Source organism: Chiloscyllium plagiosum, chromosome 29, assembly GCF_004010195.1.
Source record: "Chiloscyllium plagiosum isolate BGI_BamShark_2017 chromosome 29, ASM401019v2, whole genome shotgun sequence".
NCBI classification, from domain to species: domain Eukaryota; kingdom Metazoa; phylum Chordata; class Chondrichthyes; order Orectolobiformes; family Hemiscylliidae; genus Chiloscyllium; species Chiloscyllium plagiosum.
The window spans coordinates 22,476,515-22,498,360 of record NC_057738.1 but is presented as its reverse complement, the minus strand read 5'-3'; the positions used below and the strand labels follow the sequence as shown (position 1 = coordinate 22,498,360).

At 42.3% G+C, this 21,846-nt stretch overlaps 1 protein-coding gene across 1 annotated transcript in view; it reads right to left on the bottom strand.

Moving 5' to 3' along the window:
- LOC122564423 (collagen alpha-6(VI) chain-like) overlaps window positions 1-21,846 on the bottom strand; it is a 177,950-nt gene that overhangs the window by 61,591 nt on the left and 94,513 nt on the right. Inside the window, exons 17-26 of the mRNA XM_043719265.1 lie at window positions 18,872-19,218; window positions 11,839-11,917; window positions 5,996-6,141; window positions 5,477-5,569; window positions 3,405-3,458; window positions 2,932-3,003; window positions 2,810-2,836; window positions 2,654-2,698; window positions 2,521-2,574; window positions 1,511-1,573 (exon numbers count right to left, since the gene is read on the bottom strand). Of these exons, the coding sequence (XP_043575200.1) occupies window positions 1,511-1,573; window positions 2,521-2,574; window positions 2,654-2,698; window positions 2,810-2,836; window positions 2,932-3,003; window positions 3,405-3,458; window positions 5,477-5,569; window positions 5,996-6,141; window positions 11,839-11,917; window positions 18,872-19,218 (980 nt within the window). The remainder of the gene's footprint in view (window positions 1-1,510; window positions 1,574-2,520; window positions 2,575-2,653; window positions 2,699-2,809; window positions 2,837-2,931; window positions 3,004-3,404; window positions 3,459-5,476; window positions 5,570-5,995; window positions 6,142-11,838; window positions 11,918-18,871; window positions 19,219-21,846) is intronic.

The following is a 21,846-nucleotide window of genomic DNA, read 5'->3' as shown; positions in this document are numbered from 1 at the left end:
ATGAATGCCCATTTTAAAAAAACCTTTTAAACACATACTATTGGGCTCACGACTTCCATAGAATGGGCACAGAAGTGCCACACCTTGGCATGGAGGGTCTGAGGACCCTGGGACTGGATGCAGAGGCATTGCAAGGCAATGAGGACAATTGATGTCTCTCTCAACCAGACTACAGCTCACAACTTCTCAGAGCTACCAATGAATCTTTCAAAGCTGGACCGATTCTGTGAACATTTTGGAAGACTAAGTTGTGCCTGTTCTCACACTGGAGGCAACCTGGACCCTTACATTGCACTTCAGATGATTGGAAATCCTGGGAATCTTGAAACCAGGTCCCAATTACCATTTCATCCCTCCACAACTACATGAAAATCCAGTCCAGAAGATCAGAACAAACTAGTCTACAACTTTAAGTCCATTTTGTTGCACCGAATGCAGCCTCCCAGAGATGAAATGAACTACAAGACTATCCAATAATTTCTAGAACAACAACTTTTGACCTAACCCTTACAGGTGCTCCATGGGCAGGTCTTAGCGAAATAAGATTTCAATTCATTTCTTACAATGGCAAACACATGTTCTTGTAAAACAGCAAAAGCAATGAGTTACTGCAAACAGGTAATGCTTCTCTGTTGATTAATTTATCCCAATTTTTGAAAGCTGGGTCACAGAAACCCACCATGTCTGTCATTGTTGGAGTGAAGCTTCTTTAGTGTATCCGAGGCCGGTTTGAGCCTCATTGTTTACACATAGCAGTACCAGGAATAAGCCCAAGATTTGGAGGTAGTTCCATGCAGTGCAACATAAATAGTTACGACATACATAGGATAACTTGCTGAAGTTCTTAATATGAAAAGTGCAAGTTGATATCACATGGTATGGTTGATTTGCACCATGTCGTGGTACTGTCAGTCAACAGCAAACAGTTGTACAAACAAAACTTTTCCTGAAATGTCATTAAGCTTGCAGAATGGTTGAGGGGAACGTTTATGAGTCAGTACTGTTTCATCTTTTGGAAATTCACTATACATTGTTTTTGATTCCTGAATGTTCAATGAACCCTTAGAAAATAATGAACAATGGGACAACATATTACAGGTGGACAATCCTTTATCCAAAATCTGAAAAAAAAATCAGAAATCCAAAGTATTTTTTGTGAATTTTTTTTCTCATTAACAAGGTTGTTTGGCGTGCAAACAGTTAATACAATTCCACACCCACTCGACCCATGTCACTCAGATGTGACATAGTGGTGTAGTCTACCACTGGCAGGCATCAATCCTGCCTCGGGGCTAGTCATAATCACAGGTGGGTCTGCTGTTCGGTAATTTTTTTTTTGTATTTTACTATGAAAATGTCATTTAACCTTTCATCCGAAAAATTCCGAAATCCAAAGGACAGTTGGTCCCAAGTGTTTTGGAAAAAGGATTGTCGACTTGTATTCACAAAGTATCCATTCTGAGTTAAATAGGTTCCTCTGTATCTCACAGGGCCATATCATTTTACTTACAGGGTCTCCACGTAATCCAAGTAGACCACGCTCACCCATGTCTCCCTTCGAGCCTTTCTTACCCTAAGATAAAACGTTTGATTATTCCCATGAAGGCTGCAGTGTTAGAACATTACTTTGAAAAGTAACATTTCTTTGCAACTACCTTCTGCAGTAGTTAGATAAATATATCAAACTGCAATGTAATTTTGATAGTTACATTATTTTAAAGTTGAGGAATAGACTTTTACTGTAGTCATAATGCAAAATAAAATCATATAATTCTACTATATACTCACTTGAATGCACTACTCACATAAATCCCTATACAGTTATGCAGTTTCTCTATATAATGTCTTGATATTTTCTCATCAAGTGATGTCATGACGTGACTCTGGAGCATGTGGGACTTGAACACAAGCCTCCTAGCTTAGAGGTAGGGACACTAACACTGTGCCAAAATAGCCTATTTTAAACTGATGCCAATCTTTACTCAATGTTATATTTAATTACAAAATTACACAGTTGATACATAAACTTCCTATCCCAGTTTTAGTCAGTGTCTGTTTATATAGGCCTGAGATATTTTCCTAATCAACCTGTCCAGCTAAGTCATGACACACCTCTGGAGCAGGTGGGACTTGAATGCAGGACTCATGGCCCAAAGGTAGGGATACTACCACTGTACCACAAGAGGTGAATCTCCATTATGCAAAGTCTTAGTCTATCATTGTCATACCATGTTACTACTAGAGTGACAACACTTTGTGAGAGCTTAAGATACAAAATCACACAGGCATAACAGTGTCTCTCCAGAGATTAATGACAACAATCAGTGAACCTTACTCTTCAGTAATGGGATTTCAAATAGCTTTCACTTTTTATGACTACTACTTAATTAAGAAAGGACAAATTAAATGCTGCACCTGAAAGTAAAATGAATCGGTCAGTTTGAAAAATATGCAATGATTACAAGTTTCTTTGGGTCAAGTTTCATTTGAGTGTCAGGAAATGCCAACAAAATATATTACCAGATATCCTGGCTTCCCATGTTCCCCAGCCTGTCCAGGCTCTCCAGCCTCTCCCTGTGAAAACACAATCTTGCATTAACACGTACACATAAAAGTGAAAAGTGAATTCTGACAACTTTCTATCACCAATTACCTGCTCTCCTTGAATTCCATCAATACCGCAGGTCCCTTCGCTACCCTGTTACAGCAACAATATTGGGTATTAGCATAGTAGCAAAATCAGACGATAGATAACAGGAAGTATTTGTGTGACACTGGAATGGAAGAGGAGTAAATAAACCAATTTTACCTTCATTCCTCGATAACCTGACCTTCCCTGAAACATAATGCACAATTGTAAGAATATAATTAGCAAAAGTTGGAGCATGCTTTTGGTTGCTGATGTAAGAGATGAATTGAACAGTTACTTACCTTTCTGCCTCTGTAACCTTGGCATCCTGTGAATCCTTGAGTACCAGTGATACCTGGTGGGCCTCTTGGTCCCTGTGAAATACAATAAAGCTTCACTTCCAGTGTAATGCAAGAAAGTTTACTTTGTGCCCTGCACATTGTCTGCATCAGAATGTTGACTGGGACTGGCTGATTGATCCTGCAGCTTGAGTCCCATTGCTCCTAAGCTCCTTTTAATGTCAATAAAGGGAATGCAAGAATCCAGATTTGCTGTATGTTGCCAAAATATAGAAGTTGATCACATTTTATCGTACTAGCATCCTTTATAAGGGCAAAGGACTAATCAAAATATCATTAAACTGATAATGTTAGCCATTGTCATGTCAGATAAACCTGTTATCCCCAATCCATTAACATTGTAAACCAGAAGAACACAGATATAAATTAAAAGCCAATAAACTTCCCCACTAATGACAGAAAATAAGCGAGCTCACCATATCCCCTTCTGGTCCTGGAAAGCCAGTGGGTCCACGCTGGCCAGGATTTCCCTGCAATAATGACACATCCAATAAGTAATTAATAACAATTATAAATGTATGTTTTAATCTTAGAATGCAAAACAAACTGATGTTTCAATGCAAAAATAAATTTTATATTGAACTACAATTATCGAATTCATGGTTGGTGGTTTGAATATAATTTTAGTTTTAGCAATTCATTTTTTTGTGTTATGTTAAAGCATCAGAAAAGAGAAGATAGAGTGACAAAACTACGGCTGAGTTTAAGTATCTGGAGAAACTGTAAATGAGGGATGATTGGCTTGAAGGTCAGTTTGAGAGAACACCAGAGCAGGCTATGTTGTCATTGAGAAGGGTAGAGATTAAAAACTCTTTCCAGTTTCAATTTGTCTGTCTGTTTGTTGGCAGAGATTTTTAGTTGCAAATTGGATCTTGTGGTTTGCATCTCACTGAGACAAAATTAAAAAAAAGAATAAAACTCTAAATTTTTCACTGACGGCATGATAAGTGAGTGAGACTAACATCAGTGTGAATCTTATGAGAAACAGAAGATGTAATGTTGTCCATTGTGGGGAGGCATTGGCCTGGTGGTACTATCTCTAGGGGTATTAATCCAGTGACGCAGGCAATGTTCTGGGGATCTGGGATTGAACGTTGCCAAGGCAGATGGTGGATTTTGAATTCAATTAAAAAAAGTCTGGAATTAAGAATCAAATGATGACCATGAATCCATTGTCAAAAAAAAAACCCATCTTGTCCAATCATGTCCTAGAGGGAAGGAAAGGGTCATCCTCGCCTGGTACGACCGAAATGTGACTCCAGACTCACAATATGGTTGACTCTTAACTGCCCTCTAGGCAATTAGGGACGGGCAATAAATGCTGGCTTAGCCAGATATACCCTTATCCTGTGAATGAATAAAGAAAAAAATATATGCTTCGTCTGTTTTATTGCAACAGAAAGTAACCAGCAGAATACTGTGAAAACATTGGAAACCTTATCAGTGTGAGGGACTACAGCCTGCACTGTCAAGGTGTGGTAATGAATGTTTCAACTCTGATAGCTGAGAAAAATTCTTGAGAGTACAGTGGCACACTTGCAGTACATCAGTACATCTTACAGAAAGAAAAAAACTTTAAGATTGATTTGTCTTATAAGGAAATTCTTGGGGAAATGGGAAGTAAATGTTTTGCATAACATTTCTGGAAACAAACCATTTTGCTAGGACAATAATTTTGTCTCTGTTTAATTCTTATATCAATAATAAAGTTTGTGTGGTAAAAGAAAATGTGAAATCTTGTGTCAAATTTCTCTCATTAAAACAAGTATTCAAGTTTCTTTGTGAATGTTAAAATGGTTCCTCACTGGATCATAACAATTTTTATAAATTTCAGTAGTGTTTAAAGTTCTGATTTGGGGGTTTGGTGTGTGAAGTGAGGGGATCGAGTAGACTGGAAATGGGAAAAAAAGTATTACCTAGCTCTGCTTTATGCCTGCTTATGTGTATCTTTAGCTGAGAAATCAGTGGTGGATGTGGACTTTCTGCCTCCCCTCTACACATCTAGGGGGAAAAGGGCGATGGCAGAGATGGGAAACCCTTGGACAATATTCCGGATCTTCTTTCCAAGTGTAATTGGTCCTACTACGGAAAACCAAGAGACGTCATCGATGCTGATGAAGTCCATGGGGAAGTTCTTTCATTTTAAAGTCATCTACTTTAGTGGAATTTAACTACTTTTCTTCAGATAAATGCTCTGTCGTTTCTATTGCAAGATGTTACTGTTAAAAGCCGAACTGTATCCAATGACAAGAATGTAACTGAATCTGTCTTGTCCTTTGGAATGGTGTCTGATCCTGTTCCATTAACTACACTTAAAGCCCACTTTCAACACATTTCCAAAATGATGTGAGTTTGTTTGAATACGGAGGTCAAAACATTCATGTGAGATTCATTTCGAAAAGTGGCAATGTATGCAGATTTATATTCTATAATCCTTCAATTTAATGGGGGAAAATAGACATTGCATTTGCTTGTTTTTACATCTTACCGGATCCCCGTTTCTTCCAGCATCTCCGTATCCTCCTGTTTCTCCAGTGCAAATGCAATTTACATTACAACATCGCTTTTCCGCAACTGCTCTCTTTGTTTTTTCAAAAAAGGATAGAATTGTTAATTCAGTTGACACAATTTTAGAAAAAGCATATGAATCCATTCATGATAATTAATGTTTTGAAACTTCACTGAGCAGCTGATTTTTCAACAGAATAAATTACTACTGATTGGACCGATATTATCATCAATCATTAATACAATTAACTAAGATTGGGACTTCTTTGTCTGAAATTTCATTTTCTTATAGAAATTTATAAAGGCAAAGTTACCATAATCCTACTAGACCATAGGGACACTCTTCTCAATGGAGAGATAAAGACACAGCTGAGGTTCACTATGCTTCAGGTGAGGGAGAGGTTGAGAAGGAGAGTCGTTTGTGGTAACCTCAGCTCTTTTTTGCAGAACTCTACAGAATGTTGAACAATTATGTCTTCCCTTTCAAAAGGACACTTACAATCTTTTCCAGCAAGGCACTTTCCATATTGCCAACTTGCATTGATAGATGGTCTTTGTACGCAAATCCAGTTCCAAACTCAATTTCATGTATTTCATTAACACGTACAGCACCTTCCAGAGCCACTGGGATGAGTGCATGGACTCCTGGAATTACAAAATGCGCACTAATTATCATACTGCTATAGGTAGTATGAAGATGAAGTGTCTAACAGCTGCTATTAATCTACAAAAACAGCTTTGTTGTAAGGGGTATAGAATATAAATGCAGGGAAGACCTGGCGCAATTGTTCAGTGCACTGACAAGACCACATGTGGAGTAATGTGTACAGTTTTGATCTCTTTACTTAGGGAGGAGACTGCTTACAATCAGTTCCAAGAGGGTTAAGTAATTTGATTCCTGAGTGAATGATGGCTGTTTTGACTAGTTTAAGATATTGAAGCAGCTCCACTCTTGTTAACCCCTTCTTAATTGATTCTGATCTTTTTTAACACACAGCAATCATAGTTTAATTAAAATATTACTAATTGCAGCATAATTGAAGAAACCAATTACCTGGTTCCCTTGAATGAAAGATTAATTTTATTCTCTAACTACCCTCAAACCCATAAATAATAAAATTGTGACATCAGTTGCAAAAAACAGGTTGTAGGTTTAAACAGAAGGGAGTGGAGAGAACACCTCTCATCCAGACATGAAAATGAAGGCCATTGCAGATCAATTTTGTAAGAGTCCTTGACTTGTAAGAATGATCTGAATCCAAACTGTTTGGTAGTAGTCCTGTTTCTTCAGTATTGGTGAAGTTTGCTAGATCTCCTTGAATTCTCAATGAATAGTTATAAGCTACATTTTCACCAGGCAGACTTGACGGTTGAGAGACAGAGAACAAAAGGTTTCCAGCTTCTTGCTGATATCAGTTCATATTTCTTTTTTGCCCCTGCTTTGCTGTTCAAAAGCTGTTGCCTGAATACAGTGCTTTTGTGAATTCTGGTGTTTGGCATCATTCATTTTTCAAACTGGCTGATCTGCAAGTGACTTCAGAAAGTTGCAAATCAACCAAGAAATATAGATTTGAGTTTCAATGTTTTTTTTAAAATGATGTTTATTTCATTTACAACTGATCCTAGTTTACTACCAGTTTCATGAGCTTGACTCAACCTGGCCAGGTTATCATAGCAGGCATTTTAGGTCAGTATTTGTCCTTTTCAGAAGTCACTTTAGCCTATGGAGATTGTAGGTATTAAAATCAGCTGAAAGAAGACAATATTGACATCAAAATCCATTATCCAGTTGAGGATGTTGAATCAGCTACAGTCTTTTTAAACCCCTCTTAGGTGATTAGCACAATACCCAACATCCACAGTCTTTTGTCTTTTTGTTTAAATACCGGTAGCCCATGTTTATCATTTTCATAACATTATACAATGAGTTGAACAGATTGAACCTCCAAAAAAAAGAGAGGCCCAAAGAATGAGAAGTGATCTGATTAAAACATTTATGATTCTGAAAAGGTTTTATGGGTTAGATGCTGATAGGATGTTGCCTGTCTTGGGGGAAATCTAGAACTACCAGGAAATGTTTTTAGACAAAATGTGCTCTATTTATGGTGGAAGTTAAGAGGCATTTCTTTCTTTTAGATGGACATGAAACTTTGGAATTCTCCACCCAAGAGGTACATGTTGTCTAAGTCAGAGGATCTTTTCCAGGTTAAAACAGAATGATTTTTGAACTATAAGGAAGTCAAGACAGGAGAATGGTGTTGACAGCAAGAAGATTTAACTAGCTATGATTTTATTGCAAGATGTTTTGAGGTTCTGTATGAGCCATTATAGTTCTTGTGTTGTTTTTCGGCTCAGTTGGCACTTAATGATGAAAAACATCACAAGCTACAGTATTTTCACTGTAAATCTACATTGACGGAGAGATGAGAAGATTTTAAATTTGGATTTTAAAGGCAAAGTAGACACGAATAATCTAAATTTCTGTTGGCTAATTAAACCGACCGTGTAGAAACTGATCAAACCTAAAGTCAGCCTGGAGAAGCAAAGACCTTTTCTATTTTTCCTGATTAAGGTGGAGTAAGGAGTAATAAGAAGCAACAGAACTCCAACATTTACTCATTCCCTCTCTGAAATTACAGTGCAGGAATTAAGACAGTGGCTTTCTGTTTTGTATAGCTCATTGCTACAGTCTGTGTGTTAATTCTAACAACACACATTATAGCAACTGTGTAAAATCATTTACTAAAAAGCTGATGTTGGAAAAATTACTGATACACTGTTGTACAGTGCAATGCTCTCCGATCAAACAAATGAAAGTAAATCTGTGTTTAAACCTCAAATGCAATGATCAAAAATGTAGCATTTTGCTTCTGAGTTATTAATTGTTTTGATCATTACTCATTAGCCAAGAGTTCCAGTTATGGGTTCATGGTTGTGGATGTTCAAGTTGCGAAGTTGCAATGTGCCTTCCAAACCTGGTCACAGGAGGCAGGACCAACAGTGCACTGGCAATGTGGAAGTTTTAGGACCACAAGTTTTAGCAGCTTTTGAATCCAGCTGATACACTTGCCTCCGACTCCCAGGTTTCCCTTGGCCTTGATAATGACGACGTGGACCTGTCTCAATTAGCTCTGCTTTTTAAGGAGACCGTGTGGGAGTGTGGTGGAAGACACAAGGGATAAGAGTCCAGGAATCTTACTGGTAGAGTCTGAATGTGGATAGGCACCAGCAAGAACCTCTGGTGCATGCCAGGATGTGACAGTGTGGTCTGTAAGGACACCTAGGGAGATTGTCTTCCCTCTGCAGGCAAGGTGGGAGACAGCCTCAGAAAACAAGCAAGTCTGGCTAGAGGTAGCGATAGATACATTTTTGTTAGGCAACAGAATCAAAGTTTATCGGGAGTAGATCGTGCCTCAACAGAGCTATCTATTGATGCTGCATAGGTGTAAATATATGTGGGAATCCTGATTAAGGCTCAATACATCGTGTCAACTCTCCAGGTTTCTTGCACTGATATGAATGTTAACCTTTGAATGATTAAACATGGAAAGAACTATGGGTGCTGTTAATCAGAAACAAAAACAGAAATGGCTGGAAAAACTCAGCAGGTCTAGCAGTAGCTGTGGTGAGAAATCAGTGTTAATGTTTCAGGTCGAGTGACTGTTCCTCAGTTCTGAGGAAAGGTCACTCGACCCAAAACTAAACTCTCATTTCTCTCCCCAGATAGAGTCATAGAATCATAGAGATGTTATAGCACGGAAACAGACCCTTTGGTCCAACGGCTGCCATACTTGCTGAGCTTTGTCAGTAATTTCTGTGTTTCTTTAAACACCTGTGTTCATTGATGGGAGACTGATTAGCAAGGTTAGATCTCACAGAATACAGGGAGAACTAGCCATTTGGATACAGAACTGGCTCAAAGGTAGAAGACAGAGGGTGGTGGTGGAGGGTTGTTTTTCAGACTGGAGGCCTGTGACCAGTGGAGTGCCACAAGGATCGGTGCTGGGTCCACGACTATTTGTCGTTTATATAAATGATTTGGATGTGAGCATAAGAGGTATAGTTAGTAAGTTTGCAGATGACACCAAAATTGGAGGTGTAGTGGACAGTGAAGAAGGTTACCTCAGACTACAATGGGATCTTGGTCAGATAGGCCAATGGGCTGAGAAGTGGCAGATGAGTTTAATTTAGATAAATGTGAGGTGCTGCATTTTGGGAAAGTAAATCTTAGCAGGGCATATACACTTAATGGTTAGGTCCTAGGGTGTGTTGCTGAACAAAGAGACCTTGGAGTGCAGGTTCATAGCTCCTTGAAAGTAGAGTCGCAGGTAGATAGGATAGTGAAGAAGGCTTTTGATATGCTCTCCTTTACTGGTCAGAGTATTGTGTACAGGAATTGGGAGGTCATGTTGTGGCTGTACAGGACATTGGTTAGATCACTTTTGGAATATTGCATGCAGTTCTGGTTTCCTTCCTATTGGAAGGATGCTGTGAAACTTGAAAGGGTTCAGAAAAGATTTACAACAATGTTGCAAGGGTTGGAGGGTTTGAGCTATAGGGAAAGGTTGAACAGGCTGGGGCTGTATTCCCTGGAGCCTCGGAGGTTGTGGTGTGACCTTATAGAGGTTTATAAAATCATGAGGGTCATGGATAGGATAAGTAGACAGGGTCTTTTCCCTGGGGTGGGGGAGTTCAGAACTCAAGGGCATAAGTTTAGGGTGAGAGGGGAAAGATATAAAAGACACCTAAGGAGCAACTATTTCACACAGAGGGTGGTACATGTGAGGAATGAGCAGCCAGAGGAAGTGGTGGTGGCTGGTAAAATTGCAACATCTAAAAGGCATCAGGATGGGTATATGAATAGGAAGGGTTTTGAGGGATATGGGTCTGGCGCTGGCAGTTGGGACGAGATTGGGTTGGAATATCTGGTTAGCAAGGACGGGTTGGACCGAAGGGTCTGTTTCCGTGTACATCTCTATGTCTCTATGGGCAATACAGGTGTGCAAAATGGTGAAACTGTAGTGGTCACCTTTATGACTTCCCAGGCCTGTCATAAGTCTAAGTGTTCTCTCATTCTGACTGGGTACATCAACAGTAAAGTGCGTATGAATATCAGCCTTGACCAATATGCCATCCATCAACTCAGAGATGCAACTGTGGGCTTCAGATATGGGTTGGGCCAATGCCATCAGCAGATCCTTGGAAGGAATGAGAGGCAAAAGTTAAGAATTTACCTTAACAACTACTGGGAATGGGTGCTAAGCAGGTCCACTTGGAATAAGGACTGTTTCCACATGGTCTCAAATCTGGGAAAGCCGAGTTTCCCTGAGCTTAGCCTTGTAGAGAAGACAAGTCATCTGCCTGTATGCCTTTTGTTGAAGGAAGTGCCTCCTTCGGGTTGGAGTCCTGTGGAGAGTCAAGTCATATTTGAGGTGAAGGCTGCTGGTGGCCCGGCTGTGGTGCTCTTCTTGTGCTGGTGCTGCTCCAGATCGTGGTCCTCCTCCTACTGATGGCCCTCCTGAGGTGCTGCTCCAGATAGTGGTCCTCCTCCCACTGGTGCTCCTCTTACTGGTGGTCCTCCTAAGTTGCTGCTCCAGATGGTGGTCCTCCTCCCACTAGTGCTCCTCCTACTTGTGGTCCTCCTAAGGTGCTGTTCCTGCTGGTGGCCCTCCTGTGGTGCTCTTCCTGTGCTGGTTCTCCTACTAGGGTCCTCGTGAGGTGCTGCCCCTGCTGCTGGTCCTCCTGATGTGCTCCTCCTATTGTTTCTATTCTGCATCTGAGGTCCAAGGTGGGGCTGCATTAGCTAATGTCATGCTGCTGAGAAGACTTACAGTAGGAAAGTGCAGATCAAGGGCAAAAAAAAGGCTGACAGTGCAGGAGTGACTTTCAGATATTTTGAAAACCATCTGCAGAGCAGTGAAAGCATGTTCTCAGATCAGGTCTTTCAATCAGGAAAGGAAGCAGCCTAAAGACATCAGGATTTAAAACCTTGCTCGTTTGGCCCCAATAGCTCCTTCTACTTTCAACCACATTTTTCTGATTGAGTCCCAGGACCCCTTAAAAATGTATGATTACAAATATCAAGTCAAAACCCAGTAACAAAACAGCAGTTCATGAGGATTTCAATATTTAAATAGAGATCTATCTCTCTCACAGGGGCTTTGCATTCATTAAACACCAAGTTTGGGTTAAATGTAGATATCAGTGGCATCTGACTAGCTTCTCAAGCATTTTAACCTCCTGCTGCACACAAATCCAATTACCTTGACAGCTGAGAAGTTCCACTATCATCAGGATCAACAATTCCAAAACAAGCCATTTTGAAAAGAAGGATATATTTACCATTTTCTCTGAGCATTTGCGATGTTCGCTTGAGGTGATCTAAGGAGTCATCTAATCCATCCGTGAAGAATAAAATCACCTGCAAATCAATTACATTTAAACAAATAGTCTTTTGATCTGTGACAATCCAAAGAATCAATTAAGAGACAGAAAACGCCAATTTTCTTCCCGTGACCAGTCTTATACTTCAATATAATAACATTCATACAGTTGTTCTTGAATTATTCTAACGCAGGACAACACGTAAGTTCTTCAGTAACAATACACTTTTCGTAAAGTTTGTTGCAACTCTTTACAAAAAAAATAGGAAAACTACAAGAATAATCTGCCCTTGTTTATTAGAAATCATGGCAGAATTTGAGAAAGGATGTACTGGCATTAGAGGGGGTGCAGAGAAGGTACTCTTGGTTGATTCCAGAGTTGAAAGGGTTGGCTTATGAGGAGAGACTGAGTAGACTAGGCGTATTCATTGAAATTTAGGAGAATGGGGGGGATCATATAGAAACATATAAAATGATGAAAGGAATAAATAAGATAGAAGTAGCGAGGATGTTTCCACTGGTGGATGAAACTAGGACAAGAGGGCACAGCCTCAAAATTAGATTTTGGATTGAATTGAGAAGGAACTTCTTCATCCAGAGGGTTGTGAATCTGTGGAAATCCCTGCTCAGTGAAGTAGTTGATGTTACTTCAGTAAATGTTTTTAAAGCTAAGATAGATTTATTTTAACAATAAAGGAATTAGGGTTACGGTGGGAGGGCGGATATATGGAGCTGAGGCCACGATAAGATCAGCCATGATCCTACTGAATGGCGGAGCAGGCTTGAAGGACCTGATGGCCTACTCCTGTTCCTTGTTCTTATGTTATTTTCAGGGTTTGAGGCAGAATTGCGTCAGATCTCCGGTATGGTCTATATAGCGCCATCGAAATGTACAGCACAGAAACAGACTCTTATGTCCAACTTGTCTATGATGACCAGATATCTGAAATAAATCCAGTCCCATTTGCCAGCATTTGGCCCATATCCCTTTAAACCCTTTCTATTCATATACCCATCCAGATGCCTTTTAAATGCTGTAACAGCTTCCATCACTTCCACTGGCAGCTCGTTCCATACACGTGACCACCCACTGTGTGAAAAAGTTGCCCCTTAGGTCTCTTTTATACCTTTCCCCTCTCACCTTAAATCTATGTCCTCTAGTTCTCTACTCCTCCACCCCAGGGAAAAGATTTATTTACCCTATCCATGTCCCACATGATTTTCAAAACCACTGTAAGGTCACCCCTCAGTCTCCACACTCAAAGGAAATCTGTCCCAGCCTATCCAACCTCTCCCTATTGCCTAAACCGTCCAATCCTGGCAAAATCCTTGTAAATATTTTCTGAACCCTTTCAAGTTTCACAACATCTTTCCTAAAGTAAGGAGAGCAGAATTGCACACCAGAAATGAACATCAGGAAATCGTACATCACCTTTAATGCTTTTGACCAACATTAAAACTCATTCACAGGATGTGGGCACCACTGGCCAGGCCAACATTTATTGCCCAAAGGACAATTAAGTGTTGATCCACTGCTGGTGGTCCTGGATCCACATGTAGGCCAGACCAATTAAGAATGGCAGATTTCCTTCCTTAAAGGGTAATAGTGAACTCAATGGATTTTTCCTGACACTGTCATGGTCATTAGACTCTTACTTCTAGATTATTATTGAATTCTAATTCAACCATGACAAGATTTAAACGTGGGTCCTCAGAACATTAACTGGGTCTCTGGATTATGGTCCAGGGCTAATGTCACTAGGCCATCACTTATCCCATGATACATTTCTCACTAGGCAGCAGCAGGTTGTCAATTTTGGGCTTGTTAAGCATCTTTTTAACTTGCCTTATTGATTTTCAGCTTCCTATTTGACTTAGAAATCAGAGGGGATGCCTTGCAACTTCTGCTCGTTGCCTCCCTCAAGTATCTCCATGTTGCTTTGGACCAAATCAGCTGAGTGCACACATCTTCTACAGATACTGGCATCCAGCATTTACCAACCCAACACCATCTTGGTATTTCTCTGTACACCAGCCAGCTACACAGGAAACACAGACTTGCAGTGGAGGGCACACCAGCAACTAGCATCGAAAGGATGCAGCAAGGACACTTTGCATGCACTGATAGGGACGCAGCCCACCGATTGAACCATGCTGTATCTTATTGCTTCTCATTTACTTTCTTAGCATTCACTCACTGAGTGCCTACCTGCAGGCTTGACCATTCATGCCTTGCCTTTACTCATTGTGCCAATTAATGCACTAGTACCAGTAACACTGCACATGGAGTGAGTAGAGAGCCAGATCTGAAAGTCTTAGGGGAGCTATCCTTACTGCAATGTCTGGAGATACTGGTCATTCAGGAAATCCAGGCATAGTATGTCAGCAGTGCCCTGACTTTGAGATGAGGCCAGTGTATACCCACACCTGGCATAGTCACTTCATATGCCAGGGATTGCAGGGTTAAAGGTTAGCACTTTCAGGCTCATGTAAATGGGTTGAGTGGCAAGCTGAGGAAGAACAAAGCCTATGGGATCTACAGAAAGGGGCATTTGAATGGTTGGGGCCTCACTGACATTTAGAGGTTGGACAGCACTCACTCTCACTTTTCATTGCACAAGAAATCAGAAGTCTGCAATGGGGAAGCAAATGACCATGCTCAGAGTGGCTGGGATGACTCCACCTGAGGGAGGAGGCTACAAGGCCCAATGACATGAGGCTCTTTGTAACAAAGACCCAAATAATGCATAATCTCTGAGCATCCTCTTGTATTGCTCACTGAGGGCTTTGCACCTCCCTGCCTTGACACAGGTGACCACCTCATTGACACCAACACTACAGGACACTGAGGCCAGAGGAAGAATAAGGATGCTGTGGGTTAAGGACAGTGTCAGCAGGACTTTGCCTTGTTAACCTTGCTGCAGCAGGCTCTCACGACTGACAGCAACTCACAGTTCACCCTGTGTGGTTATGAAGTTAGGAATGATGTTCAATCAGTTACATTTTGAGATGCACAGAGAGACAAATATCACACATGATGTCAAAACAGTTCCATTTACAGCAGAGTGCCAGATAATGTGCAGTGCATGAACAGTGCATTGGCACCAATAAGTTTTCTTCTTCCTTTCCCTTCCACAGTGCTTAGTGTACTGGTTCAGCAATCAGGTTGGAGGGAGCCTGTCAGACAGTGGTGCCTGTTGGTCCTGGAAGTTTGGTTGTGTTTGTGCCTGGATGGGCCAGACATGCTCAGGGTCTTTGTGCCAGAAGCAAATGGACCTTACTCGGTGTGAACATTCGAGGTGGGAGAGTGGGACAGGCATGATGCAGGCGCTGGGCCCAGCTACCTCTGAAATGTACTGAAGAGGGGGAGGGTACCTCAGGGTGATCCACCTGCTGTACCTTTGTGACGAAGGGGCACAAGGAGAGCTTTCCAGGATCCTCGTGCCCCTGTTGTCATGGTTACAGTCCTGCAGATGAAGGCTTGGGTAATGGTGTGCAGGTTTGTGTACTTCTGCAGTTGACCATAGGTCTACATATCAGTTGCGAATTGACTCAGCTAGATGAACACGTGACTTTCTGCGCTAAAGCGGCTGCTGGACAATGAGGGCCATTATATCCTACATCCACGGCTGCCTCTCTTGTTCCTTCCTGTGCACATGGAGACAGTCCTTGATTGCCAGCATTGCAGGCTTCCCTCCTGCTTGGGGATGAATAGGGGCCTGGTCTCGGGTGGTGCTGTGAGTGCCAGGGGGCATGGGTTGTCCCATGCTTCCTTGGCCAACCACAGAGCTGTCCCAGCAAGGTGCTCACCAGCCAGGGCTCCCATACTCTCTTAGGCTAATGCTCCCACCTGGGTGTCAGGATCTGAGTTGGTGCACGTGGCAAACTTGCTGAAGTTGCCCCTTAGACCTCAGTATCCTTGTTTCACTGTGGTGCTGGTGCACATGATGGCAGAACCTGTAAGACAAAAGAAAGGAAAGTCAGCGTGGCAAATGGAGTTAGAAATGGTGTGCAAAGAATGTAACACATAGCGGGGTTACTGTGAGAGTCATGGTGGAATGAAGAATGGTACTTCCTTTCTTGGTGAAGCTTCAGGAGCAGTCCCATTCTTCCCTGCAGAAGGACAGGATTCTCTCCTTGTATGGAGTGAGGAACCTCATATGAGGCAGTCCTCCAGCCATGCAGGCTCTTCCTCCCTTGCTATGGACTGTTTATGCTCTGCGATGAGAGAAAGCGAGGAATTGAGTGAGATGAAAGTGGGTGGCATAGCTATCGGTGCTGATCTGGTGAGGGAAAGGTGCTGTTTTGAGGGAGTGAGGAGGCACGCAAGGTTAGTGGTGTTGGGGAATTGGGAGGATAAGGGTGGGTGAGGGGAAATGTTGCATCTCGTCATTAGGCTGGTACAACGTGAGCCTTGGTGGTAGGGGTGTGCAGTAGGAGAGACACAGAGTGTGAAGTAGCAGAGAGATAAATGCAACACTTACCCAGGTGCAGCGGAGGAGGTCACTGATCTTCTTATGCCATTGCTGGCCATTCCTGTAGACCATCAAGATGGCACTGATTCAAGTGGCAACCTCAGACATGACTGCTACAGTCTGGTGGCATGGCTTCCACTGCCAGTCCTCTGGCAAGAGGGTTCCTTTCCTTGACCTCATCCCCTCAACCAGAACGTCCATGTATCTGTTGGAGAATTGCAGTGCCATCTTCCACTTCTCAGACATCTTCAGAAGGTATCCTTGAATGGGCTGAGCAACTTTGGATTGCCCACATTCATCTGAGTGAATGGCAGCCTTTTAAAGATGGTGCGGGTGTAATGGATGCCCATCATTCAGCAGATATCTGGTAGTTGGCGAGTTCAGGGAATAATGTATGGTAAGATGTGGGTAGTATTGGACACATGGACACGGTAGGGTTGGGGTAGGCGGGTCATGAGGCAGGTTTGGTAATATGCGGTAAACAATCTCACCAGGGCTCATGGCCTGAATCTCTCCAAAATAAAACTCACACTTAGTCAAAAAACATCATAAGATTCAGCCCCTTGCTTTGTGTTAAGGAAACCATTGAGAAACACAATCTGAGAACTGAACCAAAATAAAACAAGGGGTAGGGCTCAGTACGTTGACATTCTAAACCATTGTATCATGAAGGGCAGGAAATGCGATTGTGCCTAAAGGACCTACATCCAGAAATTAAAAGGAAATTTGGAGAATGAATGACCCTTCACAGCTCTTTGGGCCTTCCAACTAAATGCTGGCACTGCCAGTGAGTGAAAGTAAATCACTGGCCCTTCATCCAAAATGGAACTTTCACAGAGGGTTAAAGAGGGTTGCTCAGTGGTTAGCACACAGCGCCAGGGACACGAGTTCGACTCCCCCCTCGGACAACAGTCCGTATGCAGTTTGCACATCCTCCCTGTGTCTGCGTGAGTTTCCTCCAGGTGCTCCGGTTTCCTTCCACAATCCAAAGATGTGCAGGTTACGTGAATTGGCCATGCTAAATTGCTCATAGTGTTCAGAGATGTGTAGGTTAGTTGCGTTAGTCACGGGTAAATGTAGAGTAGTAGGGGAATTGATGGGTTAATCTTCAGAGGGTGGGTGTGGACTTGCTCGGGCCGAAGGGCCTGTTTCCACACTGTCGGGATTCTACTCCATTCTATTCTAATATAAAATGTAATGCTGGTAGGAATGCAGACAAAACAATAACAGTTTAACTTTATATCATAAATTTAATGCAGCAGCGTGTCCCTGGTAACTAACTATTACAGATTAGATTCCCTACAGTGAGGAAACAGGCCTTCGGCTCAACCCTCCGAAGAGTAACCTACCCAGACCCATTTCCCTCTGACTAATGCACCTAACACTATGGGCAATTTAACAGGGCCAATTCACCTGACCTGCACATCTTTAGGACTGTGGGAGGAAACCGGAGCAAAACCGCACAGACAGTTACCCAATACTGGAATTGGACCAGGAACCCTGGTGTTGTGAGGCAGCAGTACTAACCACTGAACCACCATACCACACCTTGATAGCTTAAACTATTTCTTTAATCTCACTTTGCGTCAGTGGCTAGTTAATGGCGGTGAGTGAAGGGAACCAGGCTTTCCGTAAACATGAGTGCTTTTTCTACCTAATGATGAGACAGATTAAACTTTCTGATTCACTTTCCCATATCATGTATGTTAGTGCTTTTCAACTGGTTGAAAAGTAAGAGATGTTTTGCAAAACTTTCAGAAAGCAGAGCTACTTTACTTGAGCGACGAGTCTGCATCTGTTCTGGAGCAGAGTTTTGGTATCTATTATTGAAGGCTGTATCTGCTAACACCAGATACCGTGATCCACCGAGCAAGCTTCCAGAGCTACACATGCATAAACTTCCAAAAATGGAATTCCAACAATGAAGATTCAGCACCTGACACTTGTGGACATATGCATTAATTCAGCTGGGAAAAATTGGGTATACCATGGAGTTGTTTGTCTAATTAAATTGTGCCATGGTACGAGAGAGGATTTGGGAGGTGACACCTAACTAGTATTATCAGTGGACTGTTAATGTTCTGGGGAGCCAGGTTCAAGTCCTGCTATGGCATTTGGTGGAGTTAGAATTCAATTTAAAAAAATCTGTAATTAAGAGTCTAATGATGACCATTAATCAATTGCTGATTATTGGGAAAAACCCATCTGGTTCCATCATGCTCTTTAGGGAAGGAAATCTGCCATCCTTACTAGTCTGGCCTACATGTGACTCCAGATCCACAGCAATGTGGTTGACTCTTAAATGCTTTTAGGGATGGGCAATAAATGCTGGCCTAGCCAGAGATGTCCACATCCCTGCATAAATTTAGAAAACGGAATCACTGTCACATCATATCTGTTATCCAATTCATTGAAAGAAACCCCCTTTGTTACAATAAGAACATATAATAAGAATCGACTAATTCTGTAAATGCTTTAAAGAGTATTGTTAAGAAAATTATCAATAGGAAACATTACCTTGATTTTTGAAGTCGATTCATTGAATTTCCCCCAAAATGATTCTAAAGTCTTCGCATTTAAAATAACTTGACTGCTTGTCTTGACACCTTTCAGGCTATTCGCCAGTTTTGAAATGTTTTCATCAAATCGGGTCTCATGAACTGCCACGCCATTCTTGTCTTTGATATATACCCCAACTCTTGTTTCCAAATGGGAAACTGACTCGCAGCTCACCGTCTTTAGAGAGGTAATTACTTTGAAGATCCCATCAAGCTTTACTTGCAATATATTTTGACCAGCAAGTATGTCTTCAAACTGTCTCTGATCTGAGGTGTCAAATCCCACAGCAACATCAACCGTGCAGGCTGGAAAACAAAAGAATAAATGGAATGAGAAACAGCTCTTCAAGTTCCATGGATATTGCACATACATGATGTACAGCAGCTCTACAGTTTTAACAATGTCTGTTTAACATCATCATAGTCAAACAAATCAGGATGAAAAAGTTGGTCTGAGTTATTAGTACGAGACACTCAAATGTTGTCTGTTCTAAGATGCTCCGTATCAGAAGTGCCGAGGACAAAAAAGAACGACCCAGTGATCTGAACATTATTGCCTACAGTAACTATTCACGCATGCAAATGTGAGGTCTTATTTACAATCAAGGCATCAATGCTGCTGCAGTTTACCGGTTCCGGGAGTGTAAGAGTGTTTGAGACTTGCGGCAGAAGCAGGACTGGGTGATGACAAGCTGGGGACCCAGATAGTTCAATAGCAGTCCAACATTTTTATGTGGGCTGCGCAGATTCATGAGAGACAATTGGAGGAACAACACCTCATCTTCCGCCTGGGCAGCCAACAGCCCGGAGGACTCAACAGTGAGTTCGCCGATTTCAAATAACCTCCCTCCCCATTCCCCGACTGCCTTCCCAGCCCCACCCTTCCATTTCTCCCTACCACCAACCAGATTCATTCCTCCTATTGACCAACCAAGTCATACTCTCTACTTGCCTTCATCTATCCCCACTTCCCCACCCTGCCCCCACCTCCCCCTTTACCTGCAGCTCCTCCTACACCCACCCCCTGTCCTGAAGAAGTTACACCCAAAACATCGACTTCTCCAGCTCTTGATGCTGCCTGGCTTGCTGTGTTCTTCCAGCCTCCTGCCAATCTATTGAGCAGATTCATTAGTGTTACTCTTGGTATCCTCACTGCATATGTTTTGTCATAGGTTGAGAGCAATACAGATAGTTAGCGTTTCAATGGATAGAGGAGGCCGAGATAGTCCTTGAATGTGCAGTGTCAGCCTCTGCTCATCATGGTAATTCAATGTTGCACGTAGCCTGCCACTTGGAGTAGGGAAGCACTTCAGCTGCCCATCACAAGATTAGTTTTAAGGAGGTGGTGGTTGCAGTGGCAAGGCAAGGAAGGTGGTTCTTATGAGTGAATAAGGTGATATAGATGTTGGCTCTATGTATCAGTACTTTGTGTCAGTTTGGCTTAGTTGGATGCACATTCTATTCCAACACAATTGGTTCAAGATTTGTTATGGACAGCAACACAAGGAGCAATTTCAACATATGACAGGAAGGTCATATGACCAGTTAAAACACGACCAATTTCAAACTCAAAATCAAACCCACATATTTGCAGTTTTAACAGGGGTCAGATGCAAGTGGCTAACCTACTTGTGTTTAAATATTTTAACAAGGTTGTAGTTTTAACATGAATCCAGTTTTAACAGTAGCTGGCTTGGATTTCTCTGCTTTTCCCCAGCAGACCAAATAAGCTCCACCATCAATGTGGCCATCTATTTCCCCTTAATTGGGTGCCCATCTGACTATTTCCTTGCATGCCCACGCACCCCCATCTCAATCTCTACAAGGACACACTTCAATCTCTGAGATGATGCGCTAAATCCTCAATATACCCCACATCTGCACACCCCTCTTACCATCCAACCAATGGTTCACCCCCTTCCAATCCCTTCAGAGGCACCACCAACCAACTATATTTCTCATGGTCATCAGTAACTCTGGGTTCCCACAGTCAGTGAACCCTCAGTCTCTCCCTCCCTCTTCTGTGCTCACTGGCTACAACCTCGTACAACAGGCCTGGTTGGCGTGGCAACCAGCCTGCCTGTCCAATCTGCCTGGTCACAGGCCCTGAGAGAAACCCGCACACAACCACTGAACTGTGCTCCGGGTCCCTCCTCCCACCAGAAGTAACATGATCATCAAAGGAATAGTCACTTCTATTCAGTGTCGTGGTGTGTGAAATTGTAGCTTGCAGCCTGGATGAACAGACAAATTCAGTAGGCCATTCAGCACCTCCAGTCCCTTCCACCAGTTGATAAACTCATGGCTGATTGGAATGTATCCTCACACTTGCTTGTCTATTTTGGATACCCTTTAATGACATTATCTAACTAAATCTTTTAAAGATATTCAACGTCTCAGTCTCTGGGGAAGAGAATTCCATTGAGCAATAATATTGAGAGAACAAAAATCCTTATCTCCATTATTAATGGGACGCCCCTCTATTTTTAAAGCATGTCCTCGACATAGGTACACCAGAAATAGATGCAGCAGTAAGCCGTTCAGCACCCCGGCTTGCTCTGCCATTCTAAAAGATCATGGCTGATAGAGTCATAGAGTCATAGAGATGTACAGCACGGGAACAGACCCTTCGGTCCAACCAGATATCCCAACCCAATCTAGTCCCACCTGCCAGCACCCAGCCCCTATCCCTCCAAACCTTTCCTATTCATATTCTGGATTAGTGGTGCTAGAAGAGCACAGCAGTTCAGGCAGCAAATGCCTCTTAAATGTTGCAATTGTACTAGCCTCCACCACATCCTCTGGCAGCTCATTCCATACACGTAACACCCTCTGCGTGAAAACGTTGCCCCTTAGGTCTCTTTTATATCTTTCCCCTCTCACCCTAAACCTATGCCCTCTAGTTCTGGACTCCCCCACCCCAAGGAAAAGACT